This window comes from Bos indicus, chromosome 8, assembly GCF_029378745.1.
Source record: "Bos indicus isolate NIAB-ARS_2022 breed Sahiwal x Tharparkar chromosome 8, NIAB-ARS_B.indTharparkar_mat_pri_1.0, whole genome shotgun sequence".
Lineage (NCBI taxonomy): Eukaryota > Metazoa > Chordata > Mammalia > Artiodactyla > Bovidae > Bos > Bos indicus.
The window spans coordinates 90,018,674-90,038,533 of record NC_091767.1 but is presented as its reverse complement, the minus strand read 5'-3'; the positions used below and the strand labels follow the sequence as shown (position 1 = coordinate 90,038,533).

The 19,860-nt window shown below is 44.8% G+C and overlaps 1 protein-coding gene and 1 long non-coding RNA gene across 7 annotated transcripts in view; one reads left to right on the top strand and one right to left on the bottom strand.

Annotated features, from left to right (window-relative positions):
• The window catches only part of LOC139184623 (uncharacterized), a 50,655-nt gene extending 45,526 nt beyond the window's left edge, over positions 1-5,129 (top strand). The window contains exon 4 of the long non-coding RNA XR_011568167.1: positions 3,122-5,129. This is a non-coding gene — a long non-coding RNA (uncharacterized lncRNA). The remainder of the gene's footprint in view (positions 1-3,121) is intronic.
• The window catches only part of LOC109562584 (F-box/WD repeat-containing protein 12), a 34,311-nt gene continuing 15,676 nt past the window's right edge, over positions 1,226-19,860 (bottom strand). For 5 of the 6 annotated variants that reach the window (XM_070795196.1, XM_070795199.1, XM_070795197.1 and 2 more), the window contains 5 exons: positions 8,985-9,143; positions 7,409-7,619; positions 6,171-6,349; positions 5,952-6,079; positions 1,226-1,758 (listed from right to left, as the gene is read on the bottom strand). In XM_070795196.1, coding sequence (XP_070651297.1) covers positions 1,650-1,758; positions 5,952-6,079; positions 6,171-6,349; positions 7,409-7,619; positions 8,985-9,143 — 786 coding nt within the window. In that variant the 3' untranslated portion in view covers positions 1,226-1,649. Of the gene's footprint in view, positions 1,759-5,123; positions 5,313-5,951; positions 6,080-6,170; positions 6,350-7,408; positions 7,620-8,984; positions 9,144-19,860 lie in introns of all 6 variants that reach the window. The other variant, XR_011568166.1, reaches the window with a different exon arrangement.

Genomic DNA, 19,860 nt, shown 5'->3' with positions numbered 1-19,860 from the left:
AGAAAACCTTCCTATATCTCAATTTATCTGAAGTTTTCCCTTCATCTCTGAACAGCTATTTCCTGCTGTGTCGCATGTGTGTGTGTGCATATTTATTTCAGCTAATTTCTCATCTCCTTCCCCTTTCCCCACTGCTGTATATACGATGCATTAGTACTTAGTTCATGAGTTTTGGAACATCAAGCAAAATCGTGATAGAACCAAAAGAGAGATTCACAGCCCTAAGAGTTCTGACTTGAAACCGGTTCACACAGCTAACAAAGACCTTGGGTTTTTAAGTGTACCAGTTATGCGAGATTTAATGCATTAGGAAAGCTGGGTAAAGGGCGTATGGGAACCCTCTGTACTATCTCTGCAAATGTTCTGTAAATTTAAAATAACTCCAAAATAAACCTTAAGATTAAAAAAGAGAAAGGAAAACCTTAGATTTTCTCCTCTGGGTGAAATGATTGCATGTGGTCTTGGCTACATAGTATATAGGTGCTGTGTTAGGCCAAAAAACTATTGTTAAAAGGCAAATATAGAAGTAGGGTATATTGGGAACTAGGCAGCCACAAGAGCAGAATGTAGTAGAGAACTTTTTAATCTTTATTTTCTATTTTCGAGGAGTTCTTCACTGTATGAATCTTGGTTTTGAGTACCTACTATTAAAGCTGAATGGGCCAGACTCTCCCATCCTGAACTTGATGGTGTGGGCTTGTGACGCAGGCCAGTAAATCCCATACGCACACTCCACTGAGTCGCAAAGAGTCGCATTTCCTTAGGGAAGTTTTCAGATAATGGCAGTGATGCCTGTTCAGTGACAGCGATGGGAGCATGGTGGCAGCGATGTGGTGGAGCCGGAGGGGAAATAGGGATATGAGCAGCAGAGCCGGGAAGCCAGGCCTTGCTGGAGCCGGCCCTGGTTGTCACCTGCTGCCAGCTTCCATGGTGCCAGGCCTACTCCTCAAGCATGCACACTGCCCCTCTATGCTACTCTATTTCTTTCTAATAAATTCCTTTTTTGGTGTTAGTGATCCAGCCTGCTGTTCCTATTGCCTGCAATTAAGAATGCTAAAGACAGACCTGCTAACCCAGTCAGGGCTTCCATATGGACCAACTCTGGAGGCATCGCTGTCACAAGGCACAGAGTGGTGCCCTGCAGCCATGCAACGTTGTGCCACAGAACATCTGTAGGACACCCAGAGCTGTTTATTAATGTGTGTCTAAAGCATGTAACACAGACTAGGAAGATAAAAATATTTACTCCATTAATTACATATTTGGACAACAAAAAACAATTATGTTACAATCTTGAGTACTTTAAACCTGGGTTTTCTAGCACCCAAGGTCTTGCACTCATTCTTCTTGGCTACTTACTATCTGAATAACCTTGGACAGTTTGATAGCTGGAAAATGGACCAACGGTGGGTTAACTACTCTTCTACTACATTTCAACTTCTTTGAAAAATACAGACAGTAATATCTACACTTCAGGGCTTCTGCTGAGGATTTAAAAATAAGGTCACCTCACACACTTGTGTGGCCCATAGTAGGTATTTGAGGATCATTACTTCTTTTCCCGATGTTGATACAATAATTACTTTAGTCTCTGTATGCAGACAAGCCCCTCACAACTGTGGTGACAATCTTCAGTTGATGCAGTCATCTTAGCCACAGCGCACTTGGAAGTAATATGACCTCAGAATACTAGTTCCGATGTTTCTGGCTTCCACGCCTACAATGCTCATACTGTCACTCTCCACATGAGTGAATCCACTGTGAAGGAAGGGACACGCTATATGTTAACTTTGGAAAAGGACAAACGTTTAAGTCATAAAGCTTTTACACGAAGATGGAGCTCAGCCTTGTACGTTCTCCACCCAGTCCACCCCATCTGTGAGTATGCTAGGCTTTGACTTGAGGACCTACGTTCATTTATAACAAGTAGCAAAAATCATCACATTCTTGACTATGATCAGTCTGAGGTCTTCCTGATGGTAGCTGCCTGAATCACAATGATTCCAGCTACTCTAGAAACTTCTGATACAGGAGTGGGGGATACCTCATCCAATCTGGGCAAGTCAGAGTCATTTCTCCAGAATTTAGAATTACTATCAATTCCTACCAGTCTTAGTGAAGGAGATGTAACCACAGGAGCCAATGGGGACTTCGGTTTCCACAAAAACACAATGCTGCTCTGTTGCATTATAGAAAAATTGAGCAAGTCTAGACCAACAAACAAAAAAAAGAACTAACCAACAAACAAAAACAGAAGGAACTTGCTGAGTTTCCCAAAGAAGCCCAGTTTTTGTCTATAGATTGCTTCTGAAACGAGCTTTGGCTTTCATGAACTACTTTCAGCTTAGAGTAAATGCCATGCTGACTTACTCAACTTAAGAGATTAATAAACCACCACAGTATGAGCGACTTCACTTTCACTTTTCACTTTCATGCATTGGAGAAGGAAATGGCAACCCACTCCAGTGTTCTTGCCTGGAGAATCCCAGGGACGGGGGAGCCTGGTGGGCTGCCGTCTATGGGGTCGCACAGAGTCGGACACGACTGAAGTGACTTAGCAGCAGCAGCAGCACAGTACTGCAAAGTAATTAGCCTCCAATGAAAATAAATTAATTTTAAAAAACGCATCTTGTGCAAACAACAACAACAGAGATTAATAACAAGAGTGGAATGTGGCAGTTTGCAGACTGTGTCAGAAAACTGCGAGATTGGGTTGGAAAATTGCAGGACTGGCTGGTCTGTGTGGGGTGAGCAGGGCAACAACTGCTCCCTGATACAAGCAGTCAGCCAGCAGTCTCCTTGGTTTGTTAGCAAATAAGGTTGAACTAGCACCTATCTTCTTTCTTTTTCTCTTTATAGACTTCCTCTTCATCTTCCCCCACGCCCTCAACTCATCTTTAGTAAATTTGCAGAACTCTGTAACTATCACTAAAACCCAGTTTTAAGAACATTTCCATTGGCCCCAAACGATCTGTTGTAGCCATCTGCAGTAAATCCCATCCTACCCCCAACCCTGGGCAGCAGTAATTAACCTTCTGTTCCTACACTTGCCTTTTCTATATGTACCATATTAAAGGAATCATTCAATATGTGACCTTACACATTTTGCTTCTTTCACCAGCACAACATGTTGGCAGTTCACCCACGTGTATGTCATATGCCATTCCTCTTTACGGCTGAATAACATTCCCCTGTATGGACGCACCACAGTGGATTTATCCATTTACCAGCTGATGGGCATATGCACTGTTTGCACCTTTAGGGTTTTCTGAATAAATCTGCTAAGAACATTCAAGTACAAGTCTCTGTAGACATGTTTTATTTCTCCTAGGGGTATGCTGCTACGTTTGCTATTACATTTTTATTTACCACACCCGTTTTCTTTGGAGAATCAGAGTATGTGTTCACAGATTATAACATTTTAGGAAACTGAAAAGCTCCTAAAAAGTAATGAAAAGATAGATCAAATGCAGTCCACAGCTGCCCATCCTGTGGGGATCAGCATGGAGCAAGGTTGCTGGGTTTATGATTGCCAATGAAGCCCTCAAAGAGAAAAATTACCACTTGCATCAAATAAGGATTTCTGAGGAATCTGTTATGAATTAGGAAAGAGCAGAATTCAAGGTTGTAATACATTCCAGGGTTCTGATTAAAGCACATTTATGTTACTAAGTGTGCTATGCTCATTGAGAAAATGTCATTTCAGTGAAAAGGTTTACCATCCTATAAAATGGGTGTGTTAGTCACTCAGCCATGTCTGACTCTTGTGACCTCATGGACTGTAGCCCCCCAGGGTCCTCTATCCATAGAATCCTCCAGGCAAGAATAGCCATTCCCTTCTCCAGGAAATCTTCCTGATCCAAGGATCAAATCTGGGTCTCCTGTACTGCAGGTGAATTCTTTACCATCTGAGCCACCAGGGAAGCCTCAGAATAGCACAGTTTAAAAACACATAAAAAACAGAAGTTTCTGGAACTTCCCTGGTGGCTCAGTGGTTCAGAATATGCCTGCCAACAATATAGGGGACACATGTTTGATTCTTGGTCCAGGAAGATCCAACATGCCACAGGGCAACAAAGCCCATGTGCCACAATTACTAAGCCCATACTCTAGAGCCTGAGCTCTGCAACGAGAAGCCACCGCAACTGGAAAAAGCCTGCATGCAACAATGAAGACCTAGCACAGAGGTAAGTAAATAAAGTGTAATTTAAAAAATAAGTTTCTAATAGTGCACAATGAATATTTCAGTGAATGAATGTGTTCTGCTTTGTGTGATGCATGTAGAGCAGTGTTTAAAAATGTGTAAAAAAGTTTCTAGAAGTGCTACTTGCTTACTAAGTTGACAACAGTGTTTTTTCAGTGAAAAGATGTTCTAACCATTCAGTAATGATACAGGGAATTCTTTAAAGGCACATATAAAAACGGAAAGGAAAAAAAAGCACATCTTGGGAGACCAACATCGCTGGCAAGCTCTTCAGTGGCCTCCTTCCAGTGGCAACAAGTGTTTGTTCGCACATACATCTCCTGCCACTGGAGGGAAAAAATCATTACTGAGGGGTCATGAGTGGATGTGGGGTGTGTAATCAGGGCCTCCATCGGCCTGAGGGGCTTGCTTCACAATGGCTGGCCTGCGGCCCAGGTACAGACAGAACAGAGCAAGGCCACCTCTCCCGAGCACAGGGGAGGGTAGATAACAACATATTAGGGTCTTCAGTAGGAAATATACAGCCCCTCATGGCCTGCAGTGTGGAGATGGAATGTTATGGCTCTTAAACTCAGCAACTAGGTAGGTTTGTTATACTGGAGTGGGTTGCCATTTCCTTCTCCAGGGGATCTTCCTGACCCAGGGATCAAACCTGGGTCTCCTGCATTGCAGGCAGAAGCTTTACCATCTGAGCTGCTAGGGAAGCAGGTTTGTTAATAGAAATATTTAATTGTAAAAATATTTAGTTTGGGGCATTGCATTTTTTTAAATTAACACTGGAAGATGTTTGCCACAGGAGGCTGAATTAATCCCATAACTCATGACAAGTAACTGATGATTATGAAGCAGGAGGTATTACCATAAGTAACCCAGTGAAACAGACAATCTGGAAGCCCTGTCCTTACTTTGCAGGACTTACTCTGATAAGAAAAAACATGTCATCCCCCAATTCTGGGCTGCCCTGGTAGGTCAGCTGGTGAAGAATCCACCTGCAATGCAGGAGACCCCAGTTCCATTCCTGGGTCTGGAAGATCCCCTGGGGAAGGGATAGGCTACCCACTCCAGTATTCTTGAGCTTCCCTGGTGGCTCAGGCAGTGAAGAATTCACCTGCAATGCGGGAGACCTGGGTTTGATCCCTGGGTTGAAAGATCCCCTGGAGGAGGGCATGGCAACCCACTCCAGTATTCTTGCCTGGACAATCACCAGGGACAGAGGAGCCTGGTGGGCTACAGTCCGTGGGGTTGCAAACAGTCAGACACGACTGAATGACTAAGCATAGCATCCCCAATTCTAATTGTAAATCAGAGCACAAAAATCATATTCTCTTCAACTTTTACAGTCTTGCCCCTATGGCCACCTAGGTTTGGTAAATGGAGCTGGCATTGTGCAGGTTACAGAGGTGGGGTAAGGGCTGCATCCAGGCTGACCCCAGCTTCACTGTGCATCCCTGTGGGCCTTTGGGCAAAACCCACATCGCTGATTTCATCTGGGAAACATGGGTGATGCTAACTGCAGGTGGTGGCTTTGTATATTAAAGGAGATAATGCAAATGATGCACAGTGTAGCATTTTTTTTAAAACCAGAGGATAAATATGAACAGTGACTTGCCTCAGGTCCCCATATAGGGAGGGGCAGGCTGGGCTAAGACCCCAAGTCCTATTCACATTCTTGCCAATGGTATCCTCTTGCTGGGAGGCCATGAGAGGCCATTGTGTAGCTAACATTTAAAAAGTCAGAAGCAATTACCTGGCCCATCTGTGGGACCCACCAAGCAAATGATAGCAGCTCTTGAGGACGGGAAATTTATTTTCCTTGTTCCACATGTAGACTCGCAGGGAGAGGTCAAAGGAAGAGGTGATGACTCGAGTCTGGTCCTTGAAATGAAAAACCAAGTGAGGCAGGAATGTGGGCTCCAAGGCACGGAGCCATGAGGCTGGCAGCAGGCGGGCAAGGGGCCACACTCACCACCCACATGGACGTGATGGGCCTCTGGTGGTCCTGAAAGGCCACCAGCTGCAGGCCGTGAATGGTGAAGAGCACCAGCTCTGAGCCGGACACCAGCAGGATCACCTGGGAGCCGTGGCCCTTCATGAGGTGAGGAGGCATCATGGTGTCTGGCAGCAGGAAGCTCGCAATCTGTCGTACTTTTTGAAATAAAGGCACACAGATTGTCATGTCTTAGTAGCAGCTGGGGGTCTGGAATAGACATGCCTCACCTACAAGGATGTGGAATAATGAAAAGAGCAACAGCTTTGTGCTGCATCTGCAATCAATCCTGACCCATGCATTTACTCCCCTAGTCTACTGGTCATCAGCTGTCGAACGCTGATCATGCTGCTTTATAGGGAGACTGTGAGGTTCAAGGCGATATGCACATGGCAGTGACAGTATCTGGCCCATGGTACTATCCAGGGGTGCGGCCTCCACCCTGCTTTCTACCCTTCCCCATCTAAGACAGGGGGATGTAAGACATGACCACAAGAGAACTATGACATTTATGACATCTGCTGAAAACTACTGTTGAAGATTCTTTTATACTGTACAGCATTCCTTGTTAAAAAAAAAAATTAATTCGATCATTTCCTTATGGAATTTAGTTAGCACCAGGAAAACAAAATTACCTCTTTTGAAGAGTTCATGCGTTTTCTCGTATCAGACAAGGGATTATATTACACATCCTGTTTCCCTTTTTTTCCTCGGCTGCCAGGAAGCTCAGAGTAAAATTTATGGTCAAATGATGACAGGAAAACAAATGAATATAATACAAAGGAAAAAACGCTAAGGAACAAAGAAAAGGCCTATCAGGGTGGTGTGGGGTTTGGAAAACAGAGGAGACAGGAAAAGACAAAAATGTGGGTCTTATTTTCCTACTGGACTAGGAGCTCCTTAGGGAAGAGCTCCTTATTCATCTCTGTGGGCACTCAGTGCTGAGAGTGGTGACTCTGACACAGTTGTAAAAGGAGAGGTGGGGATGAATGGACGCAGAGAAGGGAGAAGAGTGGACAGCAGTTAACCTCTGAATCCCACGGCCATGCAGAGGGCCCCAACACACAGCAAATGTTCAACTACTCCACCAGCACACAAAAGCACAACTAGAAGACATCTGTGGGGTCACTATGATTCACTGAGAGGAAAGAAAAAGTGCCCCAAAGGAAACATGAAGAAGCACTGTAAGGTAGTGGTGGTGACACGGGGATCCTTACCGAGAACCTCCACTCTATCCCTGGACTTCCTGCTCCCTAGCTCATAGGTGGTGATGACCAACTGCATGCCATTGTCATTTCTGTGCATCACCATCAGCCTGGCTGCCTCGTCGGGGGTCCAGCAGGCTCTGGACGTCAGCCAGATGGGGAGAGTGGTGGAGGCAGGAGTCTCATCTTCTGACCGGCAGAGCAAGGACTGAGTGTAGAACACCTGGGGAACAGCACCGCACGTCTCATCGCTGGTGAGGGAGGAGACTTCTCCAACCAGGAGCCCTCCGAAAGACCACATCCACGGTGACTGTACTGGGTCTCACAGGGTGCCTCATGTGGACCCGCCTTTCTCAAACGCCCTTACCAAGGAAAAGAGGTTAACCCCACACCATGTCTGGCCCTGCTGGAAAGATCTTGGCACACCAGTCCCAGTGAGGTCAGCATAATGGGTGAATCAAATAAATGGATTTTCTTTTCCTGAGCGCCTATCACCATCTTGCTTTTGCCTCCAATGTCTTCCTCCATATTCCTTTCCTGTCTTCTTGCAGTCTGGCTCCAAACCCCTTCTTGGTCCCTGGAACTGATTTGAGGCTGCCCACCGATCCTATGGCCTCTCTCCTTTGGCTGCCCTCCCTGACCCCTGGCCTCCCCTGACTCCCAGGTCTCGGCACTTCCACTTCCATCCAGCTAGGCCACTGATTCTCTTTTTCTGTCCTTCCTTGCTCACCAACCCCAGTATGTCTCAAGACCCGCTCCAGCTGCCTGCTTTTTACTCCAGTCTAATTTTCCAATTCAGGCTTTCCTGGTGGCTCAGTGGTAAAGAATCCGCCTGCCAATGCAGGAGACACAGAAGATGCAGGTTTGATCCCTGGGTTGGGTAAATCCTCTGGAGTACGAAATGACAACCCATTCCAGTAGTCTTGCCTGGGAAATCCCATGAACAGAGGCGCCTGGCAGACTACAATCCATGGTGTCACAAAGAGTTGGACACGACTGAATGACAGAGCTCATGGGTGCACCTGCGCGTGCACACCCACACACACACTTTTCCAGTTCACACCCTGGCACTCAGCCTGAGCATCTCTGGGCCCTCACTGGCAGAGGCAGCCATTCTCACAGGCAAGCTGTGTATGGGCCTCCAAGTAATGGATACAGTCCCTATGCTGTCAGCATCTCCTCCATGCTGGCCCAGACACTGTCTTCCTTAATCTTGTTGAAGCCTGTTCTCAGGCCACTAATACCTCATGAGCATTTCCACCAGGAAGTCCCAAACCTTTTCAAAACTGAATTCTGTCATCTCCAGTCAGGTAGCTGACCCCCTCCAGCCTGTGGGCAACACGGGAGCCTGGAAAGAACAGAGACTCCTGGGTGAGGCTGCCATGGCCATCAGCTCAGCTGGTGGCCCTGCGAAGGCAGTCCCTACTGTGAAAGGTCACAGATGACTCATCACCACCCATACATGCAGGTTTGGTCCTACATGAGAAGCTGCCCCCACAGATGCACCCCAAAAGCCTAGGGCATAGGATCCACCACCCTTGTGCACAAAGCCAGCCACCTGAGGCAAGGGACACAGCCCACCACTGACCTCCGGGCTCAGGTCTGAGTTCTGGGTTGACGCGAACACCCACTGCCGGTCAGGTGAGCAGAGGAGACTGGTGGGGTTGCCGGGAAACACGTTGACTCTGGAGAGCAGCTGCAGCCAGGGCACCGTAAGTGTGTAGAGTGCCCCTTCAGCACAGGCGGCCTGCAAGCAACGGATCAAAAATGGGATCAAGAGCCAAAAAGAATCAGAAAGTGTCCAAGGAGATAAGCAAAGGTCTAAGAAACACAGAAATGAAGTTCCTACAGAAGAAAAGTCAACTAATTAACAGACTAACACTGAAAATCCATGTTCAAGGACTTCCCTGGTGGTCCAGTGGTAAAAAATCTGCCTTCCAATCCGCAGGGGACGTGGGTTTGAACCCTGACCGGGGAACTATGATCCTACACGCCACTAAGCAACTACGCCTGAGCGCCGAAACTACTGAGTCCACGTGCTGCAACAAACACGTGGTGCAGTCAAAACAAACAAACAAAATTCATGTAAAAACTTTCCGGCGATAAATCCTGGGGAAGTTGAGCTGGGATGGTCACCACAGACACATCACAATAAAACTAACTACTAGGCTTTAAATCTTTCAAAAAATCCTTTAGGCCTTTGATTTTTTAAAACTCCAGTATTTAACAAGAGAAATAAGGGTGGCAGTAGACATTTCCAACAGAAACACTGTGGCATAATATTTTCACAAAATTTAAGGAAAGCATGAGCCAGGGATGCAGTGGCCAGCCAGGTCACTCTTCAACCCCCAGACTACAGAACCACAATGCTAATGCAAGAATTGCATTCATGGGTCCTTCCTCGGGACCTGACCAGGCGATGGGCTTCATCAAATCACAAGATACAACGAATATGTCACCAAAAGAACTAGTGTTGTTATGAAATACATTAAACCGTAAATCAAAGAGCTAATTTAAAAAAAAGGTAGACACAAGAGAAGAACAGGGTGTAAATATTTTATGTTCTCAAAAAGCTGGAAATAATATATCTTTAAAAAGTGAGGAGGATCAAAATAGAATAACTCACTGACTGCCATGGGAGTAAAGAGTAAAGACAACAAATAAAACAGGTGACAGGCCCAAATAAGGAAAAAGGAGAAAGAAAGTGTTAAGGTAAAGAAGACCGGGGCTTCCTTGGTGGTCCAGTGGCTAAGAATCCCCATTCCCAATGCAGAGGGCCTGGCTTTGATCCCTGTTCAGATCCTATTCCAGGGGATCTTCCCAACCCAGGGATCAAACCCAAGTCTCTCGTGTCTCCTGCATTGGCAAATGGATTCTTTACCGCTGCGCCACCTGGGAAGTCCTTACTTGGCTGCACCAAGTCTGAGTTGAGGCACTTCAGAGTTGCAGCCTGTGGACTCCTGGCTGAGCCTCCAACAAAAGGGGGAAGGACAGTACCCACCGTCACGAGTTTTTAAGCAGGTTGTCATATATGAGAAGCATATAATGCCCTGCTTAAAAAAAAACAACTCTGGCGTTGGTTAAGACTCTTGAGAGTCCCTTGGACAGTAAGGAGATCCAACCAGTCCATCTTAAAGGAAATCAGTCCTGACTATTCACTGGAAGGACTGATGCTGAAGCTGAAACTCCAATTCTATGGCCACATGATGTGAAGAACTGACTCAATGAAAAAGACCCTGATGCTGGAAAAGATTGAAGGCAGGAGAAGGGGACGAGAGAGGATGAGATGGTTGGATGGCATCACTGACTTGATGGACATGAGTTTGAATAAGCTCCAGGAGTTGGTGATGGACAGGGGAGCCTGGCGTGCTGCAGTCCATGGGGTCGCAAAGAGCTGGACACGACTGAGCAACTGAACTGAACTGAGGAGTGTTCAAATCATTTGCATAATTTAAAAGCTGCATTGTGTCCTTTTTCCTGAGTGGTACCAGTTCTTTATATATTCTCGACGCAGTCCTATGTCATGTTTATATATGGGAAATACATTATTCCAGTTTGAAGCTTGCCTTTTATTTTCTTTAATGTCTTCTAAAAAGTTCTGAACTTGATGAAATCGAATTTGTTTATTTTTTATTACACAGCTAGTCCTTTGTGAGTCCTAAGAAATTGTTACCTTTGAAAAGTTTCTACTAATCTACTCCCCTGCAAAACAGTTAGAATTAATAGGTTGAACTTCCCTGGTGAGCCAGTGGTTAAGACTCTGAACTGCTAGTACAAGGGGCACAGGTTTAATCCCTGGGTGGGGAAGGTCCCGCAAGTCGCACAGTGTGGGCAAAAAATAATAAAAAAAATTTTCTTTTTTACCAAAGAATTAATAGGTAAATTTAGCAAGGCTGTTGGATACAGGTAACTATACAGAAGTCAAACGCAAGTCTCTGTATATTTATACAGAAATTATTTCTATGTATGCTACATAGTGCATGCATGGCAATTTCTTTATAAATACAAAACCATACATTCTCCTATTACTCTTGGTCTGCACCCTACCCACTCACGTAGCCTCAAGACAGAAGAGTGTGGAGTCAACAACAGTTTAATGGATGGGGGACCTTATGTCTGAAGCAAGGCCCTTAAGTGACATTCTACCATATGCAGCAGGGAGCAGGCAGGACATAGCAGCAGTCTTCACTGTTGAGGGGGCAGTTGGTGTTGTTCAGTGGCTCAGTTGTGTCCAACTTTTTGCGACCCCATGGACTGCAGTATGCCAGGCTTCCCTGTCCTTCACCATCTCCTGGAGTTTGCTCAAACTCACATCCATTGAATCAGTGATGCAATCCAACGATCTCATCCTCTGTCATTCCCTTTTCCTCCTGCCTTCAATCTTTCCCAGCATCAGGGTCTTTTCTAATGAGTTGGTTCTTCTCATCAGGTGGCCAAAGTATTGGAGCTTCAGCTTTAGCATCAATCCTTCTAATGAGTATTCAAGATTAATGTCCTTTATGACTGACTGGTTTGATCCCCTTGCAGTCCAAGGGACTCTCAAGAGTCTTCTCCAACACCACAGTTCAAAAGCATTAATCTCTGCAGTTCAGCCTTTATGGTCCAACTCTCACATAGCATGAATACTGGAAAAAACCATACCTTTGACTACACAGACCACTGTTGGCAAAGTAATGTCTCTGCTTTTTAATACGCTGTCTAGGTTGGTCACAGCTTTTCTTCCAAGGAGCAAGTGTCTCTTAATTTCATGGCTACAGTCACCATCTGCAGTGATTTTGGAGCCCAAGAAACTAGTCTCTGATTGTTTCCCCATCTATTTGCCATGAAGTGATGGGACTGGATGCCATGATCTTAGTTTTTTGAATGTTGAATTTTAAGCCAGCTTTTTCACTCTCTTCTTTCACTTTCATCAAGAAGCTCTTTAGTTCCTCTTTGCTTTCTGCCATAACAGTGGTGTCATCTGCAAATCTGAGGTTACTGATATTTTTCCCAGCAATCTTGATTCCAGCTTTTGCTTCGTCTAGCTCGGCATTTCGCATGATGTACTCTGCATATAAGTTAAATAAGCAGGGTGACAACATACAGCCTTGAAGTACTCCTTTTCCCATTTGGAACCAGTCTGTTGTGCCATGTCCAGTTCTAACTGTTGCTTCTTGACTTGCATCCGGATTTCTCAGGAGGCAGGTCAGGTGGTTTGGTATTCCCATCTCTTGAAGAATTTTCCACAGTTTGTTGTGATCCACACAGTCAAAGGCTTTAGCATAGTCAATGAAGCAGAAGTATGTTTTTCTGGAATTCTCTTTTTCTATGATCCAGCATATGTTGGCAATTTGATCTCTGGTTCCTTTGCCTTTTCTAAATCCAGCTTGAACATCTGGAAGTTCTCGGTTCACATACCGCTGAAACCTAGGTTGGAGAATTTTGAGCATTACTTTGCTAGCATGTGAGATGAGTGCAATTGTGGGGTAGTTTGAACATTCTTTGACGTTGCCCTTCTTTGGGATTGGAATGAAAACTGATCTTTTCCAGTCCTGTGGCCACTGCTGAATTTTCCATATTTGCTGGCGTACTGAATGCAGTTCTTTAACAGTATCATCTTTCAGGATTTTAAATAGCTCAGCTGGAATTCCATCACATCCACTAGCTTTGTTCATAGTAATGCTTCCTAAGGCCCACTTCACACTCCAGGATGCCTAGATCTAGAGTGACCAGACCATCATGGTTATCTGGGTCATTAGGATCTTTTTAATATAATTCTTCTGTGTATTCTTGCCACCTCTTCTTAATATCTTCAGCTTCTGTTAAGTTCATACCATTTCTGTCCTTTATTATGCCCATCTTTGCATGAAATGTTCCCTTGGTATCTCTAATTTTCTTGAAGAGATCTCTAGTCTTTTCCGTTCTATTGTTTTCCTCTATTTCTTTGCAGTGTTCACAGAGGAAGGCTTTCTTATCTCTCCTTGCTATTGTTTGAAACTCTGCATTCAGAAGGATATGTCTTCCCTTTTCTCCTTTGCCTTTTGCTTTTGTTCTTTTCTCAGCTATTTGTAAGACCTCCTCAGACAACCATTGTGCCTTTTTGCATTTCATTTCTTGGAGATGGTGTTGATCGCTGCTTCCTGTACAATGTTACAAACCTCTGTTCATAGTTCTTCAGGCACTCTATCAGCTCTAATCCCTTGAATCTATTTGTCACTTCCCACTGTATAATTGTAAGGGATTTGATTTAAAGTGTAAGTGTTAGTCTCTCAGTCATGTCAGACTCTTTGCAACCTCATGGACTGTAGCCTGCTGGACTCCTCTCTCCATGGGGTTCTCCAGGCAAGAATACTGGAGTGAATTGTTACTTCCTACTCCAGGGGATCTTCCTGACCCAGGGATCGAACTCGCATCTCCCACATTGAAGGCAGATTCTTTACTGTCTGAGCCACCGGGGAAGCCCAGGATTGTCTTTATTCAGACTAAATAATACAGTTTACTCATTTCCCTGCTTTCCAGGCCTCTTGCATCCCACTTCTTGCTCTTTCCTTCCCTCTTCTTTTTTTCCTCCAGACTGCAGACTGTGCTTTCCCAGGAAGGGCTTTATTATCAGCCTGTGTGCTCTCTGCTCAGGAGGCTCATGCTTCATTCAAGCCTGCTTCTGTCCCTTGATACTCCTGTAACTCCTCCTATCTGTAGTCCAGTTTATGGTCAGAATTATGGAATTGATTTAGATCATACCCTTATGGCCTAGTGGTTTTCCCTCCTTTCTTCAATTTAAGTCTAAATTTTGCAATTAGGAGTTCATAATCTGAGCCACAGTCAGCTCCTGGTCTTGTTTTTGCTGACTATATAGAGCTTCTCCATCTTTGGCTGCAAAGAATATAATAAATCTGATTTCGGTATTGACCATCTGGTGACGTCCATGTATAGGAGGGAGACCAATTACAGAGGTAACTGACATCAGGTTGGCTTGTCAGTTACCAGGGAAACCAGCAGAGGAGCCCGTCCCTCACCACCCCTTTGATAAACTACCATGGAGAAGATGCTCTGATCTAAAGATTAGAATAATCACTAACTGGAGGTGGGGGCAAGTATGTATTAGGGGGGAGTAGGTATTAAGGGTTGGTCATGTGAGTAGGGGCTGGTCATGTGAGTAGGGTATAGGTGAAGAAGGGACTGGTCGAGCAAAGGATGTACAGACAGCAGGAGAAGAGCCATCTTGGGTAGCATGATCACATTTATGTTCTATATATGCTGTATACTAGCAATGGAAAAAATTGGAAAAGTACATTTTAAAATAACATTAAGGGACTTGCCTCATGGTCCAGTCATTAAAAATCTGCCTCCCCATGAAGGGGATGTGAGTTCAATCCCTGGTTGGGGAAGATCTTAAGATCCCACACGCATGCATGCTCAGTAACATCCCACTCTTTGGGAAGCGATTAGACTGTAGCCTGCTAGTTTCCTCTGTCCATGGAATTTCCCAGGCAGTAATACTCAGAGTGTCCATTTCCTGCTCCAGAGGATCTTCCTGAACCTAAGATCGAACCCATGTCTCCTGCACTGGGATGTGGTCTTAACCACTGCATCACCAGGGAAGCCATAAGATCCCACATGCCTCGGGGCAACTAAGTCCGTGCCCCACAACTGAGCTGGCAAGCTCTGGAGCCTGTGCACCACAAGTACTAACAGAGAGCAGCCCCTGTGCTACAACAAAGAGCCTGTGCCCAGCAATGATGATCGATCCCGAGTGCAGCAACTAAGACCTGATGCAGGCAAAAATGAATGAATATTTTAAAATAATATTTAAACAGTATGAAAATGCTTGTAGCAGACTATGTGCAAGTGCTGTTCACTTAAAACCACAAAACTTTGTTGAGGAAAATAAATGAAGGCCTATATATATATATGGACATATATGCTTGATGAAAGTCAAAGAGGAGAATGCAAAAGTTGGGTTAAAGCTCAACATTCAGAAAACGAAGATCATGGCATCTAGTCCCATCACTTCATGAGAAACAGATGGGGAAACAGTGGAAACAGTGTCAGACTTTATTTTTTGGGACTCCAACATCACTGCAGATGGTGATTGCAGCCATGAAATTAAAAGATGCTTACTCATTGGAAGGAAAGTTATGACTGACCTAGATAGCACATTAAAAAGCAGAAATATTACTTTGCCAACAAAGGTCCGTCTAGTCAAGGCTATGGTTTTTCCAGTGGTCATGTATGGATGTGAGAGTTGGATAGTGAAGAAAGCTGAGCGCTGAAGAACTGATGCTTTTGAACTGTGGTGCTGGAGAAGACTCTTGAGAGTCCCTTGGACTGCAAGGAGATCCAACCAGTCCATCCTAAAGGAGACCAGTCCTGGGTGCTCATTGGAAGGACTGGTGTGAGGCTGAAACTCGAATACTTTGGCCACTTTATGTGAAGAGTTGACTCGTTGGAAAAGACCCTGATGCTGGGAGGGATTGGGGGCAGGAGGAGAAGGGGTCGACAGAGGATGAGATGGCTGGATGGCATCACCAACTCGATGCACCTGAGTTTGGGTGAACTCCAGGAGTTGGTGATGGACAGGGAGGCCTGGGTGTTGCGATTCATGGGGTCGCAAAGAGTCGGACATGACTGAGCGACTGAACTGAACTGATGCCGTATTCATGGCTTAGAAGACTGAATACTAAGGTGTTAGTTGTTCCCAAATTAATGTACAGATTCAAAGTAACCAAAAACCCAGGAAGCAGTGTTACAGAAATTGATGAGCTCACTGGAAAAATTTTATGGAAACAGATATATTTTCAAAGAAAGGAAATGTGGGAGGTCATGACTTAACTAAAAGCTGTGGGAAACAAGATCCCATGTGACTGTCATCAGGACAGACATACAGATCAGTGGAGACTGACCCACAAGTTTGACATAGAACACCCATGACACATTTGGTCAGCTGATATTTTGACAAAACGAAGGTGATAATGTAATTGGATGAAGAAAGTATGGTCTTTCCTGTGAGTTTTGGATGACCATTTCTAAGTAAAAATGAACCCTGATGCTGACCCTGCACACAAATGTAATTTAACTTGAAATGAGCCAATGACCTAACCACTTCCAAATAAACCGTGGAATGTATAAAAAGTCACACAAAGCTGAGTCAAGGTGTCAGGGTGCTGGATTCTCATTTCAGGGCCCATTCAGGTCACTGTGGCTGCAGGACTGAGGTTTCCCTGCCCACTGGTTGGCAGCAGAGACCATCCCTGTTCCAGGCCCACCAACAACCTGGCAGCCAGCACAGGAGGCCCCCATGCCCTCACCCTCTGTGTCTCTGACTTCCTCTTCTGTGACCAGCCAGAGAAAATGCTTGGCCTTTAAAGCGCCCACGGAACTAGAGTGGGCCCGCCCAGATCATCTCTCTTTAACCAGGTAACAGCAATGTCTCATGATGCATGTAGCTTTGACCATTTCTCCTTGAAATTCTACACATTATTTTTCAATATATATTTTAGACCATATTCTAAAATGCATTCAAAATTAGCCCTGGGATTTTCCTGGTGGTCTAGTAGTTAAGATTTTGCACTCCTAATGCAGGGGGCACAGGTTTGATCCCTGGTCGGGGAACTAAGATCCCGAAAGCCACTCCAAAAACACGAGGCCAAAAAAAAAAAAATTAGTCTTGCTGTATCTTCCCAGGAGGCTTACCTAATTCTTATTCTGATATAAGACCCCTAAGATCCAGGAAAGACTTTCATCTTCCAGTCTTCTCGTCTAACATAATTAGCTGTATCAGCTTGCCTCTGGTAACATCTCTAATGCCTATCATTTTCCCATCATTTTAATTCCAACCCTTCCTTAAGTGTTCTGTTTTAGAGGAGTCTTGTATTAGTTTCCTTTGGGTGCAGTAGTAAGACAGGGTGGCTTATAAAAACAAAAAATGTATTCTCTCACAGTTCTAGACAGCAGAGGCCCCAAATCAAGATGCCAGCAGGGCTCTGCTTCCTCTGAAGGAAGACCAGAGCCAGTCATTCCTCCCTACTCCCTCAAGCCATTTCCAGAGCTGACTCCTAGAAGCCCGCTCTGCTCTCCCAGGGAGGTCTGATAATGAAACCAATGAATCTTTTTACATCCCCTCAGAGCATGTGTGGCATCATGAGTTCTCATGATAATGAGAACTAAAAATGCTGCCTGCCATATATGTAAACAAAGGATGTTGCAGCCATTAAGCATCACATTACCGCCACCCGCAATGGTGAGCTCTGAGGGGACTCGGGATGTGAAAACACAGGATACTGGCCCCAGACAGTGAAGGTTCATAAAATGAAAGTGTAAGTTGCTCAGTCATGTCCGACTGTTTGCGACCCCATGGACTATACAGCCCATGGAATTCTCCAGGCTAGAATACTGGAGTGGGTAGCCTTTCCCTTCTCCAGGGGACCTTCCCAACCCAGGGATCGAACCCAGGTCTCCCACATTGCAGGCGGATTCTTTACCAGCTGAGCCACAAGGGAAGCCCACATCAAAAGAAAGTACGTATCAAAGGAACAATTCAGTAAGCCCAGACTCTTGCATTTTCCCATACATGGAAGAGTGTTAAATTCCTTAACTTGAGATATCATATCTGGTTTTCTTTAATTAACAGTAATCTTTTGATGTTCCAACCACCTGGTCATTTATTGCAAAAAAAATCCTATATATCCTGGGTCCCCACCCTTGCCTCTTCCGAACAGTTTTCTTAAGGTTATCTGAAATGCTCTATCTTCAGAAAGTCCTGCTGAATAAAACAAAACTCTCAGCTTCTAGGTTGTGCTTTTGTTTTTCTTTTCCAGTTGACAATAACCAAGCCAAACTTTGGGTTGGGTTGATCCTGCCCCTAGAGGGAAACCACAAGACACATTGATCTTCCTCTTATGATTTAGAAGCTATTTGCTGTATACTATTTTGGGAATTAGGTGAGAGATAACTGTTTGCAAACTGCCTCATAAAGTATATGACTAATTTCGTACATTTAATCTCGGACAGTTCAAGGAGCTTAGTAGACCTAGTTCCTCATAACCTTCTCCTAACCTAAATGGTGAAGTCATTCATTTTATTTCTACATATAAAATCCACAAGGCATTGTTTCTGCTGCTTTATACAGGATATTCGTTTAGATTTCCTAAGATTTACCATGGTTCTTGCTCAAAATTCTTTCCTGCTCCTTCTGAAAGTTCACCTATGATCATTCTCCCACTGCCTGAAGCAGTCTCATTACTATTACACTTAAGGTAGTTTTATTTCCCCTCACTGCTATTAAATAGATCTGTCTTAGTCTTCAATTATCTCAGTTCACTCTGATAGGTCTATGTGCAAATTTATTTTTATTTACCTTACTCGGGGTTTGCGGGACCTTCTTGACCTTCATTGATTAATGTCCTCAGTCTATTTTGGAAAAATGTCTACCATCTTGTCAAATGTTTCTTATGCTCCCACCCCCACCCCACCCCCCAGCTTGATAGGGAAAGAGTAAAGGGACAACGTAGGTCATAAAATAGTTAACTCCCACTAGGGGATTGTAAGTTTTAAAAATTGGACCCTGAAGAAGGAAATGGCAACCCTCTCCAGTACTCTTGCCTGGAGAATCCCTTGGACAGAGGATCCTGGTGGGCTACAGTCCATGGGGTCGCAAGAGTCGGATATGACTGAGCGACTGACACACACACACAACTGAAATACTTGATGGTGCAAGGGCACACTTTCTCTACTCTCCCATCTCCTGCAGGAAGCAGGATGGGGCAGGCAGGACCTGGGAGGCAGGGTGACTCCCCCCACCCCCATCCCTTCTGGAAGTCTTGGGGCCTCAGTGCCTGCAACAGCTGGCCTTGGGCAAATAAAAGACTAAGTTGTTTACTGGAAAAAATAAATAAATAAATAAAAATTGGGGAGACCCCTGGGAGTTAATGATCACTCAAGAAAGCAAATTTGGATAACCTCAAAACCAAGTTGGCTTGCTTAGCGACAGAAGCATGACATGCCCCAAAACTGCAAACCACTGGTGGCACGAGACCACATCCTGCCCAGGGAGCTCAGTCAGCTGATGATGCCTAGGGCATGCTCTCTGCACACATGAAACAGTACCTGTGGACTTAGATGGACCACATAGGGACAAGAAAACTCCCCTGCTCAACCTGGAGGAGGAACTCATGATGGAAGCGTGACATCTATCAAGAAAGACAAAGATCTCCTCCTCCTCACTTTTCCTTTGATTATAAAACTAGCCCACTAAGTTCTCAGGACACAGCGCTCTCTTGCCCATTTGCTTGTAAGCCTCACAAGCACCCTTTTCTAATAAATCACTTATCACTTCACCCTTCGCTGGATTCTTTCCACGTGGAGACATAAAAGATCAGGGCTCTTTGGAGCCCCATGAAATGGCACTACATGGTTTCACCCTGACTCACCTACTCCTAAGATATCAAATGAACAAATACTAAACTTTTTCATGGGTCCTTTATGGC